This window comes from Puma concolor, chromosome B2, assembly GCF_028749965.1.
Source record: "Puma concolor isolate L17-30 chromosome B2, mPumCon1.1.hap2, whole genome shotgun sequence".
Taxonomy (NCBI): domain Eukaryota; kingdom Metazoa; phylum Chordata; class Mammalia; order Carnivora; family Felidae; genus Puma; species Puma concolor.
The window spans coordinates 55,667,260-55,694,545 of record NC_141671.1 but is presented as its reverse complement, the minus strand read 5'-3'; the positions used below and the strand labels follow the sequence as shown (position 1 = coordinate 55,694,545).

Here is a 27,286-nt window from a genome sequence, read left to right as displayed (position 1 = left end):
ACCTACTGAGAACAAACTGAGGGTTGATGGGGGGTGGGAGGGAGGGGAGGGTGGGTGATGGGTATTGAGGAGGGCACCTTTTGGGATGAGCACTGGGTGTTGTATGGAAACCAATTTGACAATAAATTTCATATATTAAAAAAAAAATAAAAATAAAAAAAAAAATAAAGCAAACTACCTATTACTGCCTTCTTGGTTGAATTTTCCCAGAAGTTGTTAATCTTGCTCACCATAATATTATAACAATAATAGCAGAGTCATGAGTGAAAAAGTTTAAAAAGTAAAATTGGAGAGTGTATGTAAATGCATGTGTTTACACACTGAACCATATATTAATGTCCAACACTGAATTATGAATTAAATCTAAAATGTGCTGAAGTATTCTAATAACATAATAAACAACCAGCCAAGAGTGTAGCTGAATCGTCTGACACTATATGAAACCTTAAAAGTCCCATAATCATATTTTTTTAAAGACACTAAAAATATTCTATTTAATACTGATTTCTTCTTTCTAAATAAAATGATGAGTTCAAATATATGGTATTATCAGAAGCTGAGAACATACTGGCGCCAAAATAAATGTCAAATTGTTGGCTAGTCCAATAACAAGCACGATTCATAAGTTGTTATTTTTTTTTTTAAACAGCACTCATGCATTATGTACTTTTAGCAATGTACATGCAGAAATTACAACATGAAGTGGAGAATCATAAATTATATTGGGCCACAAAATCACAATAAAAAAAGAAAAGTTGTGACCAAGCAATAAGAAACACAACTACGGTTCACCACTGGAAACAGAAAAAGAACCCACACGGGTTTCCACAGTTGCAAGATGAGTACATAAGTGCTTTCCTCACTGGACATTTACCTGCCATACAAATCAGAACCAGGTACAATTTCCCCATTGATGAAACTGCAGTATCTTCAAAAGTCAATTACAGCTTCAATAATTTAAAATATATCGTAGATTATAAACTATGACTTTCTTCTTCCTTTATACTTTACAAAGTGCAATAAAATCTACTTCTCAGCTGACTCCATATCCTTAATTTATTCTCTCATATAACTTACTATGCAATTTCGTCTGCAAAGTTGCATCTTATTTACCATCTTACCTGAACAGCATACTTTACTGTGCCATACTGATAACTTTCCTCCTGCCAGTGCAGGTCTTATTATATTGATATTTCTTTTTTTTTAAGATTTTAAGTAATAATCTCTACATCTAACTTGGGGCTCAAAGTCACAACCTCAAGATCAAGAGTTGCATGCTCTAGTGATCAGGCCAGCCAGGTGCCCCTGATATTTCTTTTAAGAAATATTAACAATATATTTATTGAGATAAATTGTTCTATAATTATATACTAAGATATCCCTTACTGATAGTTAATATATATAATATACTATGTATATTAATACTTCTTTCAAGGCAAATTTAAGAAACAGTTGAGGAAAACATTGACAATATTCAGGTCAACATGTTTCAAGTACAACCTATACACCAAATACTAACTAGGAAACAATAAGGACATAAAGTATGGAAAAGTGTGATACAGGGGAGACATTTAAACAAATTAATGCAACAGAATCCCAAAATAAAATATGGTAGATACACAGCCCTACAGTAAATACACTAAACAACTTTTTCCTGTATTTCTCACATTTTCATTAAATAATATTAACATAAATACTTCATTTTACTCAACTAAAGACTAAGTGTTATTTACTAATAAATTCTTCCCCACCTCACTTTCCACCTTGCCTTGCTTTATTTATCACTGAGAGAAAGTAAAATAATTAAGATACAAGAAAAAGGAAAGAAACACACAACTAGAAATATGACTAAAGAGTTAAGAGGGACCAAAAAAGAAAAGTGCATTTTCAAAGAATATATTAAACTCACATTATGGGAAAAGAATAAGTTTTCTTACAAAATCTTATAAAGATGACAGGTAGTCTACTGTCAAAGACACATTCCAAAAGGGGATCCCTCTTACACTGTTGGTTGGAATGCAAATTGGTGCAGCCATTCTGGAAAACAGTATAGAAGTTCCTCAAAAAACAGAACTGCCCTATGATCCAGCAATTGCACTAAGTATTGACCCAAAGAATACAAAAGTACTAATTCAAAGGGATACATGCACCCCAATGTTTACAGGAGCATGGTCAACAATATCCAAATTATGGAAAGAACTCAAATGTCCGTCAACTAATGAATGGATAAAGAAGATATGGTGTGTATAGATATGGAATATTACTCCGCCAACAAGAAGACTGAAATCTTGCCATTTGCAATGGCATGGATGGAGCTAGAGAGTATTATGCTAAGCAAAATAAGTCAGTCAGAGAAAGACAAATACCATATGATTTCACTCATATGTGGAATTCAATAAACAAAACAGATGAACGTAGGGGTGGGCGGGGGGGGGGGGGGGAAGAGAGGCAAACCAACACACAGACTCTTAACTATAGAGAACAAACTGATGGTTACTTGGAGGGGAGGGGAGCAGGCAGATGGGTTAAATAGGTGATGGGCATTAAGGAAGACCCTTGTGGTAAACTCCAAGTGTCATATGTAAGTAATGAATCACTAAACTCTATACTGAAACCAATATTACATTATATCTTAACTAACTGGAATTTAAATAACTTGGAGGTAAAACAAAAAAAAAACACCACATTCAAATCAAAAAAGGAAATAAACTCACTATCTTGAAAATACATCTGCACTCCCATGTTCACTGCAGCATTATTCACAATAGCAAAATTATGGAAACAATGTAAAAGTCTGTTAACAGATGAATGGAAAGAGAAAATGTTCTGTGTATGTATGTATATATGTACACACACACACACACACACACACACACACACACACACACACAATGGAATATTTTTCTGCCTTAAAGAAAGAAGTGAATCCTGCCATTAGTAACAACATGAATGACTCCTGAGGCATTATGCTAAATGAATAAGCCAGGAAAAGAGAGGTAAATATTGAATAATCTCACTTATATGTGAAACCTTTTTTTTTTTTTTAATTTTTTTTCAATGTTTATTTATTTTTGGGACAGAGAGAGACAGAGCATGAACGGGGAGGGGCAGAGAGAGAGGGAGACACAGAATCGGAAACAGGCTCCAGGCTCTGAGCCATCAGCCCAGAGCCTGACGCGGGGCTCGAACTCACGGACCGCGAGATCGTGACCTGGCTGAAGTCGGACGCTCAACCGACTGCACCACCCAGGCGCCCCTGTGAAACCTTTTAAAAAAAAAAAAATTAAGCGAAAATCAAGTGACAGTGAGTAGAATAATGCGTACCAGAGGCTGAGGATGGGGAGAAAAGGTGGGGGGCCGGGGGGGGGAAGGAAGTAGAATGGTGGTTGCCAGGCATTGGGAACTAGGGGCAATGGGAAGTTACTGTTTAATGGGTACAGTTTCAGTTTTGCAAGATAAAGAAAGTTCTAGAGATGGATCGTGGTGATGGCTGTACAACAGTATGTATGCACTTAATACCACTACACTGTATGCTTAAAGATGGTTAAGACAGTAAATTTTATGTCATGTGTATTTTACAATAAAAAAACTAGGAAAAATATAAATGAGAGACACATGACATCAGGTTCAAAGTTAATGGAGTATGTAAGTGATAATAAAAAAATGAGTATAGGGCAAGTAAGACATGGGATGGATACGCTGTAGGATGAGTAGGGAAAGTGGGAGTCAGAATCTCAGTGTAACTCAGATAGAAGGTTTGAACAATTAGGAATGTCTACTTAAGTTTTTGTATCCAAGATTAAGCTGATAAAAAATACGTATTTTCTCTCTCCTTCTCCTTCCCCTCTCGCCCTCCCTCCATCTCTTTCTCTCTCACACAGACACACAACAAAGACACTACAAAATGCCTGTTCTAAAATCTAAAACAACAATGAATTAAGGGACCTCATTCAAAAGAACAATCTACCATAAAAGAACCATAAAGAAAGGAACTTATTTTTTAAAGTGAGGGGAAACTTATACAGGTAAGGGCTACCTTGTCACCTGCCAGGCACCGAGACCCAACAAAGTGAATGACAATAATCTTGCATTTGCTGCAACATCCTTCACTGTCCGCAGACTTTCCCTTTGCACTGGTGAACGAAGAGGGCGCTTTTCTTCCTTCCCAGTCCACCTTCTACAGCCATACTTGTTAACTGGGGACACGACAGCAGAAATGATCAGCACCTATCCATTCCCAAGAGTAAATGGATAGTGTGACTTACCCTCACTCCATCACTCAAGAGACTAATCAGTCTGAATTTAGTGATTCAAACGATAAGAATAAGGCCTACATGTTCATTTCAAAAACACCTGCTAAAAATAGGGGGGGGGGGAAAGGACTGGCTAGTAATTTATTAGTGAGCCCCAGAAACACACAAACTACCCAAGAATTCAACACATTCTTTTTTTTTTAAAAAAGATTATTTTTTAATGTTTATTTATTTTTGAGAGAGACAGAGAGACAGCACATGAGTGGGGGAGGGGTAGAGAGAGAGGCACAGAATCTGAAGCAGGCTCCAGGGTCTGAGCTGTCAGCACAGAGCCGGATGCGGGGCTTGAACTCACCAACCGTGAGATCATGACATGAGCGGAAGTCCAACACTTAACCAACAGAGCCACCCAGGCGCCCCAAGAATTCAACACATTCTTGATTTTAGTTTCTCTCTCTCAATCCAGTTTTTCTCAAAAATAAAGTCCCAGTTCCTCTTCCTCCAAAGCCTTGTCCTTTATTCACAACTTGCTGAAGATGACCAGCCCTTTCACCCAAACCTAAAGGTATGTTCCAGTTACTCATCAGCAACAGTACCAACTCCTGGTACTACCCACCATGCAGTGCAGAATACAGTTCATGCCCACCAGGTACACATTTATGAGGTCCTCTTCCCTAAGAGACTAGAGAGCTTAAAGTTCTCATCCTAAGAGAAAAAAAACCTTGTAACTATATATAGTAACTAGACTTATTGTGATGATCATTTCGCCATTATACCAATATTAATTTGTTTCATCTCGCCTAAATTCAGCAGAACTGATCAATCTTGTGGCAAACACGTAGGCAGGCTAATTCAATCAATCCCTTACCCCCTGGCCTGCTTCTACCAAAAGGGGCTGAAGAAATAAAGCATGTGCCCTCCAAAACAAAAGAGGCCATGAAACACAGCTCTGGCTAGAGAAATAAATAGAATTTGCTAGAGAAGAATAGCAAAGGATAACAATTCTAAGAAAACATTTGCTCCTCTTGCTCCTCTGATGAAGAGGAGCAGAAGTAGCCGATCTTCCTAACAAACACAAGAAAACCGAAGCTAAGCAGCCATGAATCCTGCAACTGAAAGACAATAATCGTGAGGAAAAGTATTAAGAGGATTTAAAAAGCACACCCTGACACTGTTAAGCCATTGCAGTGTAGTGAGCAAACACCTATCTCAAGGTGAGTAAGAAAAATAACTCCTACGTGAGGAGTTTAAGATATTTAACTGGTTTAAGGTATTTCTAACCGGTAAATTCCCAATTCTGACATTACTCTGTAGTCATGGGCTGACTGACACCTTTATACTCATCTACACTCATCCAAAAGGAAAAGGAAAAAAAGAATCCTACTAGTGTCACTTCCCACAGAGAAAGATATCAGTAAAGATCACGAGCAGAGAAATTATGGATTCAGGTGGACTGGCCTGTAATTCTGGCTCAGCAACTAACCAGCACTGGGGTCCTGGAGAAGTTATTCAACCTTTTAAAGCCTCAGTCTCCTCATATGCAAAAACCATGCTATTAATAACCACCTCATAATGTTACTGACAGGATTAAATCGTAGTACATATAACAAATTAAACAGTGTCTGGTATAGAGTAAGTGCTTAAAAAACTTAGAAACCTGGCTCCATCACCACTACGACAATCACATAACCCAGCAAGCCAGTTCTCCAGCTGAAGTAAGTAAAGTTCAGAGGCTCTTGACCTCTGAAAAGAAAAATGATTCCACACTACATCATACAAGGGGAAAATACAGTTTGAAAATATTGTACCCTGCCGTAGGCCCAACCTACAGCGTGCAATTGATAAATATTTGCTGAAGAATAAATCCCTTAGTCAAAGTGTTAAGAAATCAAATTGGAAACACATAAAACACTGAAATTATCAAGATAAAGAAGTAATTTCTAGGACCTTCAGTACACAATTTTTTGAGCCATCCTCAAGAAGTAGAGATGATTTCCTTCTTAATATTTTAAACAAAACTCAAAAGTAGTCTGAAGGACTAATGAAAATGTACTTACAAAGCTTTAAGCTACTTGGAAGAATAGACTATAAATGCAAATTGTTATTCTCTTTCTTTGGGATTACAGGGGATTTTGTCCTGCCAAAATCCAAAACTGTATTAGTTTGTTTTTTTCCTCAAAGATTGAATACTATTTCATCTTCTTTCATTATTTTAGCCTTTCATAGTCAATGTGATAACTGTTAGATTTTTTATGGAATGGCTACAGAAGATAACATTCTGGTTAGCAATCTTGCTTGCTATTCTTCTGTTTTCAAATTTATGACAAAGAAATCCATCTTCTGTACCTTCTTCCAGTTTCAGTTCTCTATTTTCTACATCATTACCTCATTCATAGCTCAATTTAGTAAGCTCACTGACACTGCTCACCTGTTTTGCAACTCAACAAATACTGTATGTGGACAAAATCATAGTTTCATAAAGAAGAGCCATAACTGCTCTTAAACCACAGCTTCAATGCTTTCCATATTACTCAAGTTTCATAATTCTAAGTTTATAATTTAAAATGTAGGTATAAAGACACAAAGTCACCTAATAATCATGGTTTAAAATGTACCCTAAAAGTATAAAATGATAAAAACAAAAAGGATTTTATACAAATAGCAAGAGGCTCATAAAACATTTATTCCTACTGTTAATGCCTCCTTAAAAATGTAGGGGAAACCAAACCTGTGCATTTAGTTATTCTCAATTCTATCATTCCTTGATTATTTCTAGTATCAACAAGTCTAGAACAATTTTCATTTGATGTTTTTATTTGAACATCAAATATGAAAATGATGTTATATCTGAAGTGCTCTGAACTTACACGATGCTTCCTAGAACATTCTAGATAACATTCTCCACACCACCCCAATTTTAGTGTATATGCTGCCTGAGTTCACAGGGTTCTGTGTCACTTAGCTAAAGATGTAAAGCCTTAATAAGATTTTTATTTCTGAGGCAGAAGATTCACAATGCATGTAAATCAGAAGATGGATTCTGCACTCCCTGACAAGTTCCTCAAATATATGTGTGCAACTAAATAGACAAGCAGTGAAATTTGAAGGTACAGAATTAGAAACTGTATATGGACAGTACTCGTCTGCCTGAATGGAGTGGGCAGGATGAGAAATGCCAGCGTTTGTTGTCAGCCATGGGTATGGACAAAGAGGGAACTTAAAAAATGAAGAAAAATAACAGCAGCCTCATTTACCATCCCCTACTTCTACTCCCCAAAAAAGACAAGGTCAAGGAATTGTTCATATCTAAGAAAGAGCTCTGCAAAATCCAGACCAGAGTTGACATTTTCTTTGAAACTCTCTCTGAGATCTCCACACTAATTCATCCCTCTCTTTTCTATGCAACCTCTGTACTTCTGCTTTTACTGACCACAGTGTAGCATGGCCATTTATATCCCTCTCCCACTGCTGCTCCCTCTCACACTTTCTGAGCACCCTAAAGCTTAATCATACCGGTGTTTTTGCCTGGCCAAAGGTGAACACTCAAGAAAACATACTGAATGTGAATAAAAATCTTTTTGTAAACATTACATAACTATCACAAAATTAAATGACACCTAGTTATAAAAGAAAGCCAACCTGATTATAAATAAATACTTCTTTTTAATATTTACTTTCTCTGGCACATATGTTAAGTATTATAGGTAAAAGAGCAAATACAGGATGCAGCCAATCCTACTTCTACCAGACAAAGTTGGTTTAATTAATATAATATTTTACTTTGGTTAAATCCTGTGTCCTGTGTGTGTATGTTTTATATATATTTCCCTCCCATTCTCATTCTTTCATTAATGATGACTCAAACCTTTAAGAAAACTAAAATTCAGGAGCAACTTGGTGGTTCAGTCCATCGAGCATACGACTTCGGCTCAGGTCATGATCTCATGGTTTCTGAGTTCAAGCCCCACATCAGGCTCTGCTGTCAGCACAGAGCCCGCTTCAGATCCTCTGTTGTCCTCTCTCTCTGCACCTCCCCTGTTTATGCTCTCTCTCTCTCAAAAATAAATAAAACATTGGGGCGCCTGGCTGGCTCAGTTGGTTAAAAATCTGACTTCGGCTCAGGTGATAACCTCACGGCCCGTGAGTTCGAGCCCCACATCGGGGCTGTCAGCACAGAGCCTGGAACCTGTGTCAGATTCTGTGTCTCCTTCTCTCTCTGCCCCTCCTCTGCTTGTCCTCTATCTCTCTCTGTCTCTCAAAAATAAATAAACAAAAATAAATAAATAAATAAATAAATAAATAAATAAATAAAGCATTTAAAAAAAACACTAAAATTCAAAATTGTCTAATCATTACTTTTCAATGCCAGTCACTGTTACAAATTACACTCTAAACATCTAATCAATCCTCAAACATTTTTCATATTCCGAGCTCCCTTGTGCAAATTTTTTAAACTGGAAAACTAAATATAACACTGTATGCTATATGTCAGCTAACTGGAATTAAAATTAAAAAATAAATAAAATATAAAAATACTTCATATTTTTAAAAATTGGAAAACTAACAGGTGATGCGTCTTTCCTTGCAGTGACTGAATAAATTTTTGCTCTAAGAGAGTAAAACTGTCAAAGATTTGAATTTACAAGTACCCCCCCAAAAAAAAACCTATTTCAGTATTCAGCTGTTTCCTAGCAACTGAATCTGCTGATATTTTCTCATCACAAGTAAGTAATAGGGATAAAAATCTGTATTTCAGTATACTCAGATATCAGTTAAAGCAATGCAGCTGAGCAAAAAAATAATAAGTAAACCATAAATAATGGCATAAATTTATGGCATTTTCTAACCAATCTAGGCTACAGCCTTAAAATGGGTAATATAATTCTTAAATATGATAAATGACCTGAGAAACAGGAGTATTTATGAAAGAGTGTAGGAGGGATCTTTTCTGTGACTGGGGGTAGGTAGGGTGCACAGGGGACAAGAGGTGACCACAAAAATAGTAACCTAAGAATTACTCTAGAGAGTTAGTCCAACTATGAAGAATGAAGCTGCTATTCTCAAGGTGGCTAGAGTTTAAGCCTGGTTTATGCTGCATCATGAGAGTTTCTAAACAAAATATAAAATTCATATCTTACATACGCCAGAGGAAAACTGTCAAAAGAGTTAACTACTGCAGCCAACTGAAGGAGTTCTTCAGAAGTGTTTTGAGGTTATAAACAGTTGCACTTAACACATTATCAAGATTTCACTCTTTTATAAACCGTACACTAAAGTGCAACCTCCATTTAACTTTAGCTTCCTCGATACAGCCAGAGAAAATATAAACAGGCAGTTCTCACAAGGTACTTCATCAGATCCTGAGGACCTTTTCTGCACAAGGCACTGTGACAGGCTTCAGAGATAATTAAGCTGAATACAGCACAATGCCTACAATGGAGAAGTAGAGTATGGCTCGATCTCTACCCTGGTGAATTCTACATTTAAAACATGTAATGAAAATATTTATTGAGGGCAAATGAGAGAAAGCAGTAGAAGGGCAGAGGTATTTGACTGGGCCGGGGAGAGGCAAAAAAGTGTAGCAAAAAGGAAGGCTACTGGACTTAACGAGCTTGGGGAGACCTGGGTCCTTTACTAATTAGCTGAATGAATTCTGATAAACCATTCAACCTTTGTGAGGCTAACCTTTCACGGGCAAAATGAAGAGACATTGCTGGTATTTACTGAGAGCCTCTCATAATAAGAAAGCATTGCACTAAAGTACTACCATACATAATAGGACAAGAAAGCATGCCCACTGATATCTATAAACTTAGAGTTTGCCTTCTAGTCACCAAGAATCGGGGCAAGAAAGCACAAATTATTACCACACAGCTCTAAAATCCTTTCCTGCTCTAAAGAAATCTGTGTATATGTACCGCTAACATTTCCTGGCAAAAAGCAAAGAAAACGTGAAATAAGTGGTTCATTAAAATTCTTGCCACCAATAATTTCCATAAACACAAAATGCAAAACTGCACTAAGCACTATTGGGGGAAATAAAAAGAAAAATCAAAACCTCTTAAAATATTATTCTTCCCAAGAACTAAACCCTTCGAATGAATATCTAAAAAATATACAGCACTCTGCAACTTTTAAAAAAAAGCACTTTCATATACATTACTGATTTTCCTCAATAAGTAAAACCTTTCTATCAAAAATCTAGAATATTTCACTAAGACAAGAAAATAACTGCTACTGAATCTTATTCTGTGAATGGTGCCAAAAGTCTCATTTTGTAAAGTAAAATACAATTGGTGAAAAAAGCCAAGACTGATTTGTTCATTTGTGGTATCCAACTCATAGCACCTGAATGATCCCCACACCCAACCTTGAAATCATTTGGTATTTGATCCTCTTCTCTCTTTATTCTTTACTCCTTAGAAACTGAACCCACTATTTCGTGTTCAAAAACTTCACAACTAATGTGTGTGTGGTTGTGACTCCCAAATCAATGTCTTCATCTCCAAGCACTCTTCTAAGTTTCAACCCAGATTTACTAGAATGTCCTATTAGTCCAAGAAATTCAACACACCCAATACGAAAATCATTTTCTCTCAAACAGCTCTTATATTCCTATTGCTAAAACACATCTCCAATGGTAACACCAGCAATTTATCAGTATTGTTTCCAAAATGGATAATGAAAGATGACCTACTGAGATAGGGAAAGAAATTATTAAATATCTATTCCTATTTCTTTCTTCTAATTCTTTTTTAAAAGCACCCTTTTCTAATATCTACATCTGTACATTAAAGATGTGTGATATTTTAACAAGGAGTATACCAAAAATGTCTGGAAACCATTAGCATACAGACTAAAACTCAAACTCCTTAGCCTAGTGATATGCATTGCTACAGTTTATCTTCTACTATTCATCACAGGCATTAAATCTAAGCAAACAAACCACTAACCAGTCCCCAAACACAGCCCAGACATTCCAGCAACCCAATCATTTAGCTTCACTGCTCTCTGCAATCTGTTCATCTCCCTATAGCAAATCACCTAAAGCCAACGTCAATTCCATCCTTTCTCAAAATTCCCTGAGTTGAGGTGACAAAACTATCAGGACAATCCCCATTATCAACCTAGTCACTGAGTCTTTAATGTACACACTTTAGCTCCCCCTACTAGATAAGACAGTTCTTAAGGGTCAAAGCCCTGTCTCATAAACTTCCCATCTCCCTTACTACCAAGGCACTTATATAGTAAACCTGACATATGTTTAAAAAATGCTTGTTGAATGGACAAAATTGTAAGCTGGACATTATATAATGCTTAATAACAGTATATATTAATAAATTAATACCATTTTTTTTTAATTTTAGAGAGAGAGCACAAGTGGGGGAGAAGGGCAGAGAGAGAGGGAGAGAGCTTAGTGTGGAGCCTGACACAGGGCTCAATCTCACAACCATGAGATCATGACCTGAGCTGAATCAAGAGTTGGATGCTTAACGGACTGAGCCACCCAGGCGTCCCTAACTGTATCTTTTTAAGGAGTTGTATTATCAAGGGATTTGTATTTTTTTTAAACTGAGCAAATATTAAAAATTATATTAGGGTCCGGTTACAGAGGAGGCATAAAGGTTGAATTAGGAGCTGAGATACAATGAATTGATAACTAGTTAGGGGAAAAAGAATGAAGGAAAGATATATTTCTTTGCCTCACATAACAATTTTAGAAGCTTTGGCCAGTTCTTTCAGTTAATAGTTTATTTTTTTTAATAACTTTCTGTTTACCCACATATTGTTTTGGGTCCTAGGGACACAGTACTTAACAATATAGATAGATGAAATTTTTTTTTTATAAAGCTTATTTTGTAGTGGAGGTAGACAATTACCAAAGAAATAAACAATAACAATACTATATCTAACATGAAGGAGCCAGCTGAACAAATACAGAGGAAAATGTGTTTTAGGCAGGAGACAATCATGGCACTTTTGCAGAATAAAAAAGGCCAGTATGGCTGGAGTGTCATGAGCAAGAAGGTGGTACAAGATGGGACTACAGTAACTATCTATAGGACAAATTCATTAAAATTAAGTCAGAATCCACTAAAGTGGAACATGGACATATCCTATTTACCCTATATTTCCAATCCTAGGCATATAACAACAGAAATGTGTTTTCCAAAAATGTCCTAGAATGTTCGGAGCAGCAGTATTAGTAATAACGAAAAGAAAGAAAACGAAACCAAATGTCTCTCAACAACAGAAGGAGAAAATACACTAAGTCAATCAGAATTGAGATGAATCAAAATCGTGGATTACCTAACAGGATCCAATAAAAACAGCATATCACCAGTTTTATGATATTCCTGCTCAAGATGTGTAACTTGAATCTTAACATGCAGAAACATCAAACCCCAACAGAAATATTCTACAAAATAACTAGCCTATTTTCTTCAAAAGCAACAAAGTCATAAAAGTCGAAACTAAGAACCTGTTCCAGACAGGCTAAAGAGACATAACTAAATAATACATGTAATAGAAGATTGGATCCTTCTGAAATAAAGGACATGATCGAGACAACTGTGAAACTTGAATGGGGTCTGAGGATTAGCTGGTAGTCATGTATTGGTGCTAATGTGCTTATTTTGAAAGGTGAACTGTGGTTATATAGGAGAACATCTTTGTTTATAAGAATTACACCCTAAAGTACTGGGGGGTAATGAGACATCAGGTTGGGAACTTATTCTCAAATGGTTGTGGCAAAAAGCTAGTTTTTTACTTGCAACTGTTTCTGAATTGCAATTTCAAAATTGTAAAAGATTATCAATTTTGTTTAAAAGTTATTTTGGGGGGAGAAAAGAATAAGCAGGAGGGAAGCAACAGAAAGGAATTCAAAGTTCATATGTTATGTATATTTTTAATGTGTATTTATTTATTTTGAGAGAGAGAAAAAGAGAGAGTGCAATCAAGGGAGGGGCAGAGTGACAGGGAGATAGAAACAATCCCAAGCAGAGAGAATCTCTGAGCTGCCATTGCAAAGTCTGATGCAGGGCTCAAACTCATGAGCCGTGAGATCGAGAGTCAGAAGCTTAACCAACTGAGCCACACAGGTACCCCCATATGCTGTATTTTTTACCAACAAGATACAAAACTTAAATGCAATTTGCTGAAAAAAATAAAGATATTACTAACTTAAGAACTTAAAGAGTTTGCCCTTGGGACACATGGGTGGCAAAGTGAATTAAGCATCCCACTCTTGGTTTTGGCTCAGGTCACGATCTAATTAATGGTTCTTGGGTTCAAAGCCCCATAGCAGGCTCTGTGCTGTCAGTGTGGAGCCTGCTTAGGATTTCTTTCTCCCTCTCTCTCTGCCCCTCTCCCTCTCTCTCTCAAAATAAATAAACTCTAAAAAAAAAGTTTGTCCTTAACCTCAGTATATTTAGAGGTTGCATCCTCTGCACAAAACAAAAAAATAAACTTTGCAAAAACCTGCACATATCCTTTCTACATTAAATTATTAGAAAGATAAACTGAAAAAAAACTGAATAGCAAATATGCATGTGCCCATTTTTTATTAGTAAGAAAAACTTTCTTTCAGAAGCACCCAAACAATTCAAATTTTCAGCCAAATTACATTATACTATGTACACAGACTAACAATTTGGAAGAAAAAAAAAGAAAAGAAAACTTTCCTTTTCAAAATCTTTTCAAAACTTTTCAAAATCAGCACAGGGATGTTACCAATACTCTAGAAGCTTTCTGCAAATGTACGATGATATTTTTGGTTGTCATGGGAACTGGGGAGGGCCACTATTAGCATTTAGTAAACTAGAGCTAGAGATGCCCAACATCCTGAAAAGTATACAGCTGTTTCACACAAAGAAGTGCTGTCCAAAATGTCAGCAGAGAGAAAAATGGGTGAACAAAACCAGTAATAATAACACAAGGGGAATGGGCAACCAGGAGGCAAACATCAGTGTTTGCACAGAGATTCATAGCAGTGAAAGACACTATTTTCATCTGTAAATAGATGATGGTCCAACATAAGTCACAGACAACTAAAGAAACTACTTAAAAACATCAACTATACTGAGGATTTTTTAAATATGAAAAATACAGAATTAGGGAGAGAGAAAGAAGATTTAAGTTAGTAAACACCTATCATACTAGGTGGTTTCATTAACTGCCTTATCAGTCAAACCAGAGGTAATATTTTAGTCTTCGCAAATGCTGAAATAGCTGAATTATACATGTTTAGGTAACCCCGGTCAGTAATAAAAATTATTTATGCCAGAAAATATAACAATTTTTAATTCAAAAGTAAAGGTTGGCCTATCATTCTACTGTGTGTATAGGTAAAAAGAGTAACATCACAACTTTAAAGTTCTCTTCTGCACCAAGTACCAAAAACAGTATTTTTAAAAACTAGATTCCTATTAAAAGGCAACAATACTGCAAAATGTGTATTTTTATTCAAGTATAATAAACATACAGTGTTATATTATTTCAGGTGTACAATATAATGATATAACAATTCTATATATTGCTCAATGTTCATCTTGATTAGTGTATACTCTTAATCCCCTTCGCCTATCTCACATAACCCCCACCCACCCTCCCTCTGGTAACCATCAATTAGTTCTCTGTATTTCAGAGCCTGCTTCTTGTCTCTATTTTCCTTTGATTTCTTCAAGTCCACATTAAGTGGAATCATATGGTATTTGTCTTTCTCTGACTTATTTCACTTAGCATTATACCCTTTATATCCATCCATGTTGTTGCAAAAGGCAAGATTTCATTCTTCATGGCTGAATAATATTCGTGTATGTGTACATCTTCTTTACCCATTCATATATCAATGGACAGTTAGGTTACTTCCATGTTTTGGCTATTATAAATAATGTAGCAAAATGTAAGGGTGCATATATCTTTTTGAATTAGTGTTTTCATATTCTTTGGGCAAATAGTAGTGAAATTGCTGGATCATATGGTAATCCTATTTTTAATTTTTTGAGGAAACTCTATAGTGTTTTCCACAGTGACTGCACAACTTTGAATTCTTACCAACAGTGCACAAGGGTTCCTTTTATTCTGCATCCTTGCCAATACTTGTTTGTGTTTTGGGTTTTAGCCATTCTCTCAGGCATGAGGTGATATCTCATTGTGGTTTTAATTTGCATTTTCCTGATGATGAGTGATGCTGGGCATATTTTCATGTATCTCTTGGCCATCTATATGTCTTCTTTGGAAAAATGTCTATTGAGATTCTTTGCCCATTTTTTATCAGATTATTTTTTTAGTGTTGAGTTGTATTAAGTTCTTAATACATCTGGACATTAACTCCTTATCAGACACATAATTTGCAAATCTCTCTCATTTGGAAGGCTTTTAGTTTTGTTAATGTTTCCTTTGCTTTGCAAAAGCTTTTTATTTTGGTGTAGTCCCAATAGTTTAATTTTGCTTTTCTTTCCTTTGCCAAAGGAAACTACCTAGAGAAATGTTCCTACAGCTGATGTCCAAGACATTACTGCCTGTTTTCTTCCAGTACTTTTATGGTTTCAGGTCTCACATTTAGGTCCTTCATCCATTTTGAATTGATTTTTTATATATCATGTAAGAAAGTGGTCCAGTTTCATTCTTTTGCATGTAGCTATCCAGTTTTCACATTTGCTGAAAAGACTTTCCTCTTGTATATTCTTGCCTCCTTTGTCATAGATTAATTGATCATCAAAGCATGAGTTTATTTCTGACTCTCTATTCTGTTCCATTGATCAGTATTTATATTTTTGTGCCAGGATATTACTGTTTTGCTTACTATAGCTTTGTAGTCTACCTTGAAATCTGAGATTGTGACACCTCTTTTTTTGCCCTTTCTTCAGATTGGCTATTCGGGGATTTTATAGTTCCATACAAATTTTAGGGTTATTTGTTCTAGTTCTACGGAAAATGCTATTGGCATTTTGATAGCGATTGCATTAGTTCTGTAGATTTCTTTGGGTACAATGGACATTTAAACAGTATTAGTTCTCCCAATCCATGAACATGGAATATCTTTCCCTTTGTAGATGTCATCTTCAGTTTCTTTCATCAGTGTTTTACAGTTTTCAGAGTACAGATCTTTCACTTCTGTTGTTCAGTTTATTCCTAAACACTTTATCTGATTTGTTTTTTCAAACACCTTTTTTGGTACTTGATTCAGAACTTCAAGGTTACGTGATGTGGCTCTTTTTAAGCTATACTAATTACAGTTAGAAGTATAGGCCAACCTTTCCTTTGGAGTTAAAAAGTATATTTTCTGGTATAAATCATTTTTATCACTGACTGAGATTACCTAAATGTATATAATTCAGCTATATCAGCATGTGGGCGTAATTATAAACAGAAATGCTTCCTTGGGGCGCCTGGGTGGCTCAGACGGTTGAGCATCCAACTTCAGCTTAGGTCAGGATCTTGCAGTTCATGAGTTCGAGCCATACATCAGACTCTGTGCTGACAGCTCAGAGCCTGGAGCCTGCTTCAGATTCTGTGTCTCCCTCTCTCTCTGCCCCTTCCCCACTCATGCTCTGTCTCTGTCTCTCAAAAATGAATAAGCGTTAAAAAAAAAAATTAAAACAAAATGTTTTCTCAATTTATCTTTCAGCTACTTATTATTAGTGTATAGAAAGGCACTATTTCTGTATATGAGTTGTGTATCCTATGACTTTACTGATTTCATTTATCAGCTCTAGTAGTTTTTTAGTGGAATCTTTCCGATTTTCTACGTACAGTATCACGTCATCTGCAAACAGTAAAATTTTTACTTCTTCCTTACCACTTTGGATATCTTTTATTTCTTTTTCTTGTCTGACTGCTCTGGCTAGGACTTCCAAAACTACGCTGAATAAAAGAGGGACAGTGGACATCCTGGTCTCATTCCTGATCTTAAGGGAAAAGTTCTCAGTTTTTCACCACGGAGTACGATGTTGTTATATGGCTTTTATTATGTTGAGGTAAGTTCCCTCTAAACCTGTATTACTGAGTTTTAATGATGAATGGATGTTTTACTTCTCAAATGCGTTTTTTACATCTACTGAAACAATCATATGGTTTTTACCTCTTTTTGATGTGATTTATCACATTGATTTGTGAATATCAAACCACCCTTGCATACCTGGAAGAAATCCAACTTGATCCTGGTGAATGATTTTTTTTAATGGATTGTTGGATTCAGTTTGCTAATATTTTGTTGAAGATTTTTGTATCTATGTTCATCAGAGATATTGGCCTATAGTACTTTTTTGTAGTATCTTTTGGTATGAGGGTAATGCTGACCTCATAGAATGAACGAAGCTTTCCTTCCTCCTGTATGTTTTGAAATAGTTTGAGAAGAATACGTATTAACTCTTCTTTAAATGTTTGGTAGAATTTGCCTGTGAAGCCATCTGTCCCTGGACTTTTGTTTTTTGCAAGTTTTTTGATTACCAACTCAATGTAATTGCTAGTAATGAGTCTGCTCAAATTTTCTATTTCTTCATGTTTCAGTTTTGGAAGGTTAAATGCTTCTAGGAATTCATCTGTTCCTTCTAGGTTGTTCAATTTGGTGGCATATAATTTTTCATAATATTCTCTTACAATCCTTTATATTTCTGTGGTGTTGGTTGTTACTTCTTCTTTCCTTTCTGATTTTATAGGAGTCCTTGCTCTTTTTTTCTTGAGTCTTGCTAAAAGTTTATCAATTTTGTTGATCTTTTCAAAGAACCAGCTCTGGTTCTGTTCTATTGTTTCTTCAGTCTCTATTTCACTTCTTTCCACTCTAATCTTTATTATTTCCTTTCTTCCACTGGCTTTCAGCTTTGTTTGTTCTTCTTGACTTGACCACTACTGTTATTATCCTCCCTCTTAGACCTGCTTTTGCTGCATCCCCTAAGTTTGGGCACTGTATTTTCATTTGTTTCCATGTTATCTTTTGATTTCCTATTTCTTTGTCGACCCATTCATTATTTAGTAGCATGTATGTAACCTCCAAGTATTTGTGTTCTTTCCGAGGTTTTTCTGTGATGATTTCTAGTTCTATATTACTGTAACTCCAAAAAATGTATGACATGATTTCAGTCTTCTGGAATTTGTTGAAACTTGTTTTGTGGCCTAATGTGATCTATTCTGAAGACTGTTCCATGTGCACTTGAAAAGAATGTGCATTCTGCTATTTGGGGATAGAATATTCTGAACAAATCTGTTATATCCATCTGGTTCAATGTGTCATTCAAAGCCACTGTTTCTTACTGATTTTCTGTCTGGATGAGCAACTCAGTGATTTAAGTGGGGTGTTCAGAGCCCCTACCAAAACATGTATATTTTTTAAGATGTTATCACTTCATTGTAACACTTGCAACAAATCCATTGAAAAGCGCTGATCGTGTTATTTATTCAAACAGCTACCACCAATTGCATTCAGCAGGTTGTTTACTGCAGCACTAGCATATCGCTGTTTTTATTACTTAATATAAAGACCTTCTTCTATATTACCCTCTACTGACACAAAATACCAATTTAGGACAGAAATCTAGGTGTTATATACACCACAGGCCACAACAAATGTGAAGGGCCTTATATGAAATGCATCTCCAAGGAAAAAAGGCATGACCTTGCAGACATGACCCATAGAAGCTTCTCACAAAATTAATCAGCTCACTATTAGTATTACTATGAGAAAGATAAGAAAACTAATTATGGGCAGTAACAAATAAAAACTTAATGCTTCCAGAATTACCAGTACATCATAAGCAATTTGAATGTTGTTATAAAAATTAAATTAACTTATTTCTCAAGAAGTGTAGAACAAAACTACCAAGGGTATATAATTAAAACATGTGTATGTGGCCATAAAGTAAAAACAGAAATAAAGTGAAATACTTACTGCCAAAGCCTTGGACAGTTTGGCTCTAAATTCATTCAGGACAATTGCCACAATATCTTTAAGTGGTACATAAGCAAAGCCATCTTCCAAATAGACCTTCCTTCCTCGGAACAAATCCAGAGCATCAGCAAAAGGGATCTGAATTCATGTGAAACAGGGAAAGTAAGTCGGTACCTGTCATGAAATCCTCCTAAGTCTTCATTCATACTAAGTCTAAACAAAATACTTCCTGTGAGAAATTCATTTCTCCCAGCAGATTAAAAAAAAAAAAAAAAATCTATTTATATTCTTTAAAGCTAAACAACAAACATTAGGAAAAGATGACAGTCAAAAATGTGCTCATTTCAGAGTAGATGATTTGAAAAATAACTTAGTATGCATTATTTTACTCTTAACTCATAAATTTACAAATTAAAATCCTCAGAATTTTAAACTCTCAACTCAAGCCCTCTAAGCACATTGCATTCCCCTCATATGACATTTTCCACAACTTTATTCTGCATCTATTATCTATATACAATATGTTCAGTGCTGAAAATTACTAAAGTAATTCCAAATTTCTTCATCTGTTTCCATTCTTTCTCCAGAAAAATATATTGGAAAAGCTAATCTCAATACCAAGAAATGGAAATAGTAAGTGTTCAGTTCTGCTACTGAAGTATTTGCCAGTAAATACCATTTTAAAAAAAAACATACCACTCCACTTGGATTTTTTAAAATCCTAAGACCTACCCTAAAATTTTATGATATGAGCAGAATATGGTATTAGTAAACTGAATATCATCCTCTCTCTCCAATATAGTTTTTCTTTTTAAAAATGAGGTTAAAAAATCAGGTGAAAGAAATAATCCCCAAATTGCCTAGTCACCCAAGTTTTAGAGGAATTAAATCAATATGCCTAAGATTCTTCCATATATCCAATACCACCACCCAATAAGAAAATCACGTTTTTTTTTTTTTAACAGATCTGTTACTAAAGTTCATCACATAGTTGAGCAAACAAGACAGACACATATGGGAAGTCAAACAGCTCTACAGGGTGGTATGTGTCTGACACAGCATCAAACAACTTACACAGAACATATTAGAGGAAGAGGTTAGAGGGTTTATTTCAATGATGCAGGTAAGAGATGGGGATAGTTTGGAAACATGAGTTCTAGTCCAAGTTCTGTGACTGACCAGACTTATGATTTCTACACATTTAATGAATGCTTCTAAACCATGGTGGCCAAATCTACAAAACGGGGGAAGGGGAGAAAGGGATGGTATAAATGACCCTTAGGGGTTCTTTAGCTCCAATATTCCATGATTCTAGATTAAGGTAGTCACAGTGGAAATAAAAATGCCCAAGGAGAAGCAGAAAATGATGTGAAGGCAGAGTTATGGGAAATGTGTGGTATGGGAGGAATAAATGTTGATTCCCATACTCTAAGTTTGGGAAGCTTACTGAATGGTGGCCTAATGAGTAGAAGGCGGAAGCCTAAATAGGGAGCTAATGTGGAAGCAGGATTTTAAACTACTGGCACTCACCAACAATAATCAGTACATCCTTTTCAAAGGAAATTGTAGTGTTACAACTGTCAGATTTTAAAATCACTTTCAGCTCTCCCCCTTCCCCTTCTGAATTATTCAGTCCAAAAGCTGTTCAATGGGTGCAAGCAAAGTAGGTACCTGTGCTGAGGAACAGAAGGCAGCAGAAGTGGCCTGGTTCAAGATGTCAGAACCTGAGTAGGTTAAAGAAGGTCTTGCCATGAGAGAGCAAGTAGGCAGATGGCATCATAGCCCAAACAGAATAAGAAAGAGTCCAGGTGGGGAAGACAGTCCAAGCATGGCATCAGAGCCCAAGAGTGATGTAAAAGGCTATCACACAGCAGTGATCCAGAACGAAGTGTTGAAGTCAAGTAGACTTCAAGGAGGGGAGAGTACTCCTGCCAGTGCAGCTCAGCATGAAGTGTAAAAGCCTAGGCATTGTGAGCAGAGTATTTCTTGAAGAGAATGGTCTGCCTTGGCAGGGTCAGAGTTCAAACAAGGTTACAAGGGTGTGTAGGCTATGTAGGAGGACAGCCCAGCACAGAAGGGTTGGCACACCCTCAGTGGGGTGAAAATGAATTCTGCACAGGAGAGAGAGAAGCTACAGTGACCAGAGACTATACAACTGTATTAATTAAATACGTATATAAAGCTCAATGTGATATATTTAACAAAACCCAGGAAGTATTTTAAAAGTTTATGTACCTTATAAACTGACTCCAACTCCAACTCCGACTTAGACGCACTCGAAGAGGTTGATGAAGCAATAATCTCATGTTCTCGGAGACTCCTCTCTTCATCACTTATCTAAAAGGAAATACATTTTATGTGGTTTAAGAAATTAAAATTTTTAAAAGAAATTAAGCCTTCATTCAATAAAACACTTTCCTATTCTAGTAAAGATACTGTACTTTCACAAAATATTTTTTAAAAATCCTGATATCTCAAATAATTCCTAATATGAGTACTAAATCATTAAGAAAGTCAAAATATGAAAGAAATTTTAAATTCAACATACTTTCAAATTCCTACTCTGCCAATTTCTTTTTTTTTTTTTTTTTAAGTTTATTTTGAAAGAGAGACCAAGAGTGCATGCGAGAGGGGGAGGGGCAGAGAAAAAGAATCCCAAGCAGGCTCCACCCTGCCAGGGAGGAGCCTGACATGTGGCTTGAATCCATGACCAGTGAGATCATGACCTGAGCCAAAACCAAGAGTCAGATCTTAACCAACTGAGCCACCCAGGCACCTCTACTGTGCCAACTTCTGAGGACATATACCACAAAGGAACAACAGCAAAAAGAAAAAGTATTATACTAGGAAAGAAATTATAATAAAAACACAGGCTAATACAGACCAAAAAGAACCATAATCTTAATTCAAGAGTTATATTAATTTCTTAAACTATGTATTTGCAGGGGTGCCTGGGTCACTCAGCTGATTAAGCATCAGATTCTTAATTTTGGCTCAGGTCATGATCTCACAGTTCATGAGAAGATAGAGCCCTGGGTAGGGCTCTGTGTTAACAGTGCAGAACCTGCTTGGGATTCTCTCTCTCCTCTCTCTCTCTCTCTGCTTCCCCCCTGTTCACGTTCACGTACATGCTCTCTCTCAAAATAAACATACATTTAAAAAAAATGCGTATTTGCATTTAAGAGTGGTTTAACTATTTCTTATTTTGTTTTTTTTAATGTTTATTTTTGAGAGAGAGACAGACAGACAGAGTGCCAGGGAGGAAGGGCAGAGAGAGAGGGAGACAAAGAATCCGAACTAAGCTCCAGGCTCAGAGCTGTGCACACAGAGCCTGATGTGAGGCTCAAACTCATAAACCATGAGATCATGACCTGAGCCAAAGTTGGACACTTAACCAACTGAGACACCCAGGTGCACCAGTTTAACTATTTCTCAATTTTCTTTTTTACCAATTTAAGTTTTTTTAATGTTTCTTTATTTTGAGAGAGACAGAGCATGCATGCAAGCAGCGGAGCGGCAAAGACAGAGATAGAGAATCCCAAGCAGGCTCCACGCTATCAGTGTAGAGCCCAATGCTGGGGATCTCATAACCTGAGCTGAAATCAAGAGGATGCTTACCCAACTGAGCCACCCAAGCACCCCCTAAAGATTTTATTCTTAAGTAATCTCCACACCCAACATGGGGCTCAAACTCACAATCCCAAGATCAAGAATCATGTGCTCAGGATGCCTGGGTGGCTCAGTCAGCTAAGCATCCAACTTCGGCTCAGGTCATGATATCACCGTTCACAGGTTGGAACCCCATGTCAGGCTCTCTGCTGTCAGGACAGAGCCCACTTCAGAACCTCTGTCCCCCTCTCTCTGCCCCTCCCCTACTCGTTATCTCTTTCTCTCAAAATAAATAAAAAAAAAAAAAAAGAACCAGGTGCTCTACGGACGGAGTCAGCCAGGTGCCCCCATTTCTCAATTTTCTAGCCATACACAACAACTTCAAACTTAAACTACCAGCTTTCCTAGGAACAACTATAGATCTACTAGCTCAGATCATTATGTCTTCAAAAAGGAAAACACTGATCTGACTGGATAAGAATTGCAAACTTCGAGAAAAAGAAAAGATCTGAAAATGAGATAAAATATAAACAACAAACTGAAGGGAATATTTATATCATTTAACATCCAAGTTACTCTCAATAAACCCCTAGGTTGTAAGGACATAAGTACAGTAATCTAAAAGCAAAACACAAACAATAATCATATAAGTGGCAAAAATAAAAGTAAATTAAAATTCCATTCATTTATAATTGTCCAGATGATCAGCCTTTGTACCTTTCCTGATCACTTTTACAGCGATCTACATTGGTTAAGATTGGTTAGGTTATACTACAGTTAAAGAATCTGAAATTTTTTTTTTTTTTTTTTTTAACATTTATTTATTTTTGGGACAGAGAGAGACAGAGCATGAACGGGGGAGGGGCAGAGAGAGAGGGAGACACAGAATCGGAAACAGGCTCCAGGCTCTGAGCCATCAGCCCAGAGCCCGACGCGGGGCTCGAACTCCCGGACCGCGAGATCGTGACCTGGCTGAAGTCGGACGCTTAACCGACTGCGCCACCCAGGCGCCCCAAGAATCTGAAATTTTTAATGGATTAACAAAAAATGGTATTTCCTGCTTTTCTGCATGTTCGTGAAGGGGTGGTGGGAAGGCGGCAGTGGGAAGGAGGAACACTTCACTACCAGTGGTTCTCACCACGCAATCAGATAGCTTTTGGATGCTCCAATCTCCTGCATAACGGCAAACTGGTTCTTTCTAAAAGTTATACAGGTCAACTCCACTCACATTTCAATAACAGCAAATCTTACAGGTGTGCAATGTCCAAAGGAGCAGGAAGTATAATTCTACTACTTGCCCAGAAAGAAGGAAACCAAACTTACTGGTGAACAGCACCAATGATTATTGCAATCCATTCGTCCAGTCACTAATTTACAGTTTACACAACTTATGCTACAAAATACATTCAATCCTATCACAAGTGAAATAATCTAAAAGTTCTATTCAGTAATGGCATTAGTCTCAAAGTTCAGCATCTGTGGATGATGCTTGGTGGTCTCTGTATTAGAAAACGATAAAGCGGGGCGCCTGGGTGGCGCAGTCGGTTAAGCGTCCGACTTCAACCAGGTCACGATCTCACGGTCCGTGAGTTCGAGCCCCGCGTCGGGCTCTGGGCTGATGGCTCAGAGCCTGGAGCCTGTTTCCGATTCTGTGTCTCCCTCTCTCTCTGCCCCTCGCCCGTTCATGCTCTGTCTCTCTCTGTCCCAAAAATAAATAAACGTTGAAAAAAAAAAAATTAAAAAAAAAAAAAAAAGAAAACGATAAAGCTTCTCATTTCAAAGATAAGGTATCTATCCTCTGCACGTGCGTGTGCGCACACACACGCACACACTTAATAAACAGTACTAGAACAGGGACAGAAAAACCATGGTAAACATTCCTATTTAGGACAGGGAAGAATGGGGAGGGGAGTCAATTAAAATAATAATGCCATATTAATTTATACCTATTAAAAAGGCAAAAATTAAAAAGACTTAGAAAACACAATGTCAGGACAATCTTTGTGTAGCGCACTTTGACAATACGTATCAAAAAGCCTTAAAACAAGCAGACCCTAACAATTTTACTTCCAGAATTAGTATGAAGTAAATTAACAGGACAAATACAAATAAAGGAATAATTTCCTTTCATCACAATATTATTTATAAAGTAAGAAAAAAATATCTCAGTGTCCAACAACAGGTATTTAGTTAAAGAAGTAGAACATGATGTTTCAGTAAAGCAGGCTTTATAATTCAGGTCAATCTCTCACAAAAATCAAAGAAAGAATACTGATAAAAATTTTTAACAGCATCTTCTTTAAAGCACAGATTAATATTCATATATAAAGTCAGATTCAAATGAAAGTGGAGTATCTAACAAAAGATCCCCCTACTTAAATGCCATTAATGAAATCCCAAGCCTTGAATATGTTTTAAGGTGGTCCTTGGTTCAAATACTCCAGACACCTGGCAGAAACAGACTCAAATCCTCTCTGAAGGGAAACACATTCCAGCATGCCTGAAACGATTCCTGCAAATACAGCTTCAAATACAATGTCAATCATATTGTCTTTTATAACAAGGTTGACAATAAAACATCTCTTCATGAGCAAAGAGAAAAAGACTCAAAGTACATAGATAATAACTATGTTAATATGTGTAAAGAAAAGACAAATATGACGATAGCTATATGAATGGGAAACTATAAAAAGTGATTTGCCAAAGAGAGAGATTCTAGAAACAGAAAAAAAAAAACTCAGGAACAGAAATACAAATTCAGTGGAATCATAAAAAAAACCTCTTCAAGTTGTAGTGATTGTGGACTAGGTAGGTGATTCAGACCAATCCATCTGCATCAAAGTTCTCACAGGTTACTTGGGAACTGTCAGACTAACAGGTACGCCTTGTCATGTAAAGCCCGCTTTAATATTTGCTAAATTCTGGGAAAGCAGCTTCATGGAGACCCTGCCAAAAGTGGTAACTATGCCCTACTCTCTAGCACACTGAAGGACTTAAGTGGGTATGAACCAGAAGTTTATCAGCCTTCATATGGAGTTGCAGCCAAGTATTCAATTATCTAGTGGGACAGGGACTTCAGATTTTAGATTTAAATTAAAATCATCCTGAACTAGCACTTCCTACAATCCCATGAAAGAAACAAATGAAAATCCTTTGGAAGAAAGACAATCCTCCTCGGCCTCAATAAATATGGTCCTCCAAATAATTTTAAGGTTACTATTTACAAAAGGATTAAAACTATCAAGTACCTAGGAATAAATCTAACAAAAGACGTAAAAGGCCCCCACAAAAAAAAACAAAAACAAAAAAACTGTGATCTTACTTAGGGAAATTGGAGAAAACTAAAAATAACAGAGAGATATCCCATTTGTGCCAGAAGACCAAATATTGCAAATGTACCACTTCTCCTCAAATTGACCTATAAATTCAAAACACTCTCAAAATTAGAACAGTTTCTGCATCTCTCTGTGTGAACATTTACAAGTTGGTTCTAAAGTGTATATTATATGGAGGGGCACCCTGGGTGGCTCAGCTAGTTGAGCATCCAACTCTTGATACCAGCTTAGGTCATGACCACACAGTCGTGAGATCAAACCCCACACAGGGCTCCATGCTAAGTGTCAAGCCTGTTTAGGATTCCCTCTCTCTCTCCCTCTCTCTCTGTCCCTCCCCAGCACATGTGCACACCATGCTCCCTTTCTCTAATAAATAAATAAATAAACATTAAAAAAAATTATGAAATGTATATGGACACACAAAGGCCCAAAAATAGCCAAGACAGAAAAAACGAAAAAAGATAACCACTCCAATGGAAAAATAAGCAAAAAACATGAATAGGCATTTAACAAATGAGAAAATTTAAAGGGTCAATAGTTCTATGAAAAGTTGCCCGATCTCCTTGGTCATCAGGTAAGCACAAATTAAAACTACAGTGAAAAACTCCATGACCTAACACTATACAACCATTAGAATAGTTAACATAAAAAAAAAAAAATGTTGGTGAAGGTGTGGAGGAATTGGAACTCTCATAGATTGTTGGTGGAAATACAAATGGTGCAGCCACCTTGGAAAAAGATCCACGACTTGGTTATAAAACTAATGACAGCTGCCACTGTGACTCAAAAATCTGACTCCCAGGTATCTACCCAGGAAAAGTGAAAACATATGACCACAAGAAGATTTATTTAATCCCACTTATATACAGTTCTAGAACAGGCAAAACTTCATGTGGTAGAAAAAGATGTGAACAGTGGTTTGCCTTTTGGAGGGCAGGAACAGGGATTTTCTGGGAGGCTGCATGCAGAAACTTTTAGGGCTGACAGTTATGTTCTGTTATCTTGGGAAGTTTGAGTTGCACACGTTTATGCATCTGTCAGAACTCATGAATGGTGCACTTAAAATTTGTGCATTTCATTGTACGTAAGCTTTGCCTTAAATAAAAAGAGAACTGTTAACAAATATTGAATTTCAGGATATGCAGGTGGGAATTGTAACCATTTCTGTAACTTAGAAATGGACTTACTATGAAATGGATAGA

General features: G+C 36.6%; 1 protein-coding gene across 1 annotated transcript in view; it reads right to left on the bottom strand.

The window, feature by feature from the left end:
- Window positions 1-27,286, bottom strand: part of PRIM2 (DNA primase subunit 2) — a 342,261-nt gene that overhangs the window by 255,213 nt on the left and 59,762 nt on the right. The window contains exons 6-7 of the mRNA XM_025925313.2: window positions 21,376-21,477; window positions 19,141-19,278 (exon numbers count right to left, since the gene is read on the bottom strand). Coding sequence (XP_025781098.1) covers window positions 19,141-19,278; window positions 21,376-21,477 — 240 coding nt within the window. The remainder of the gene's footprint in view (window positions 1-19,140; window positions 19,279-21,375; window positions 21,478-27,286) is intronic.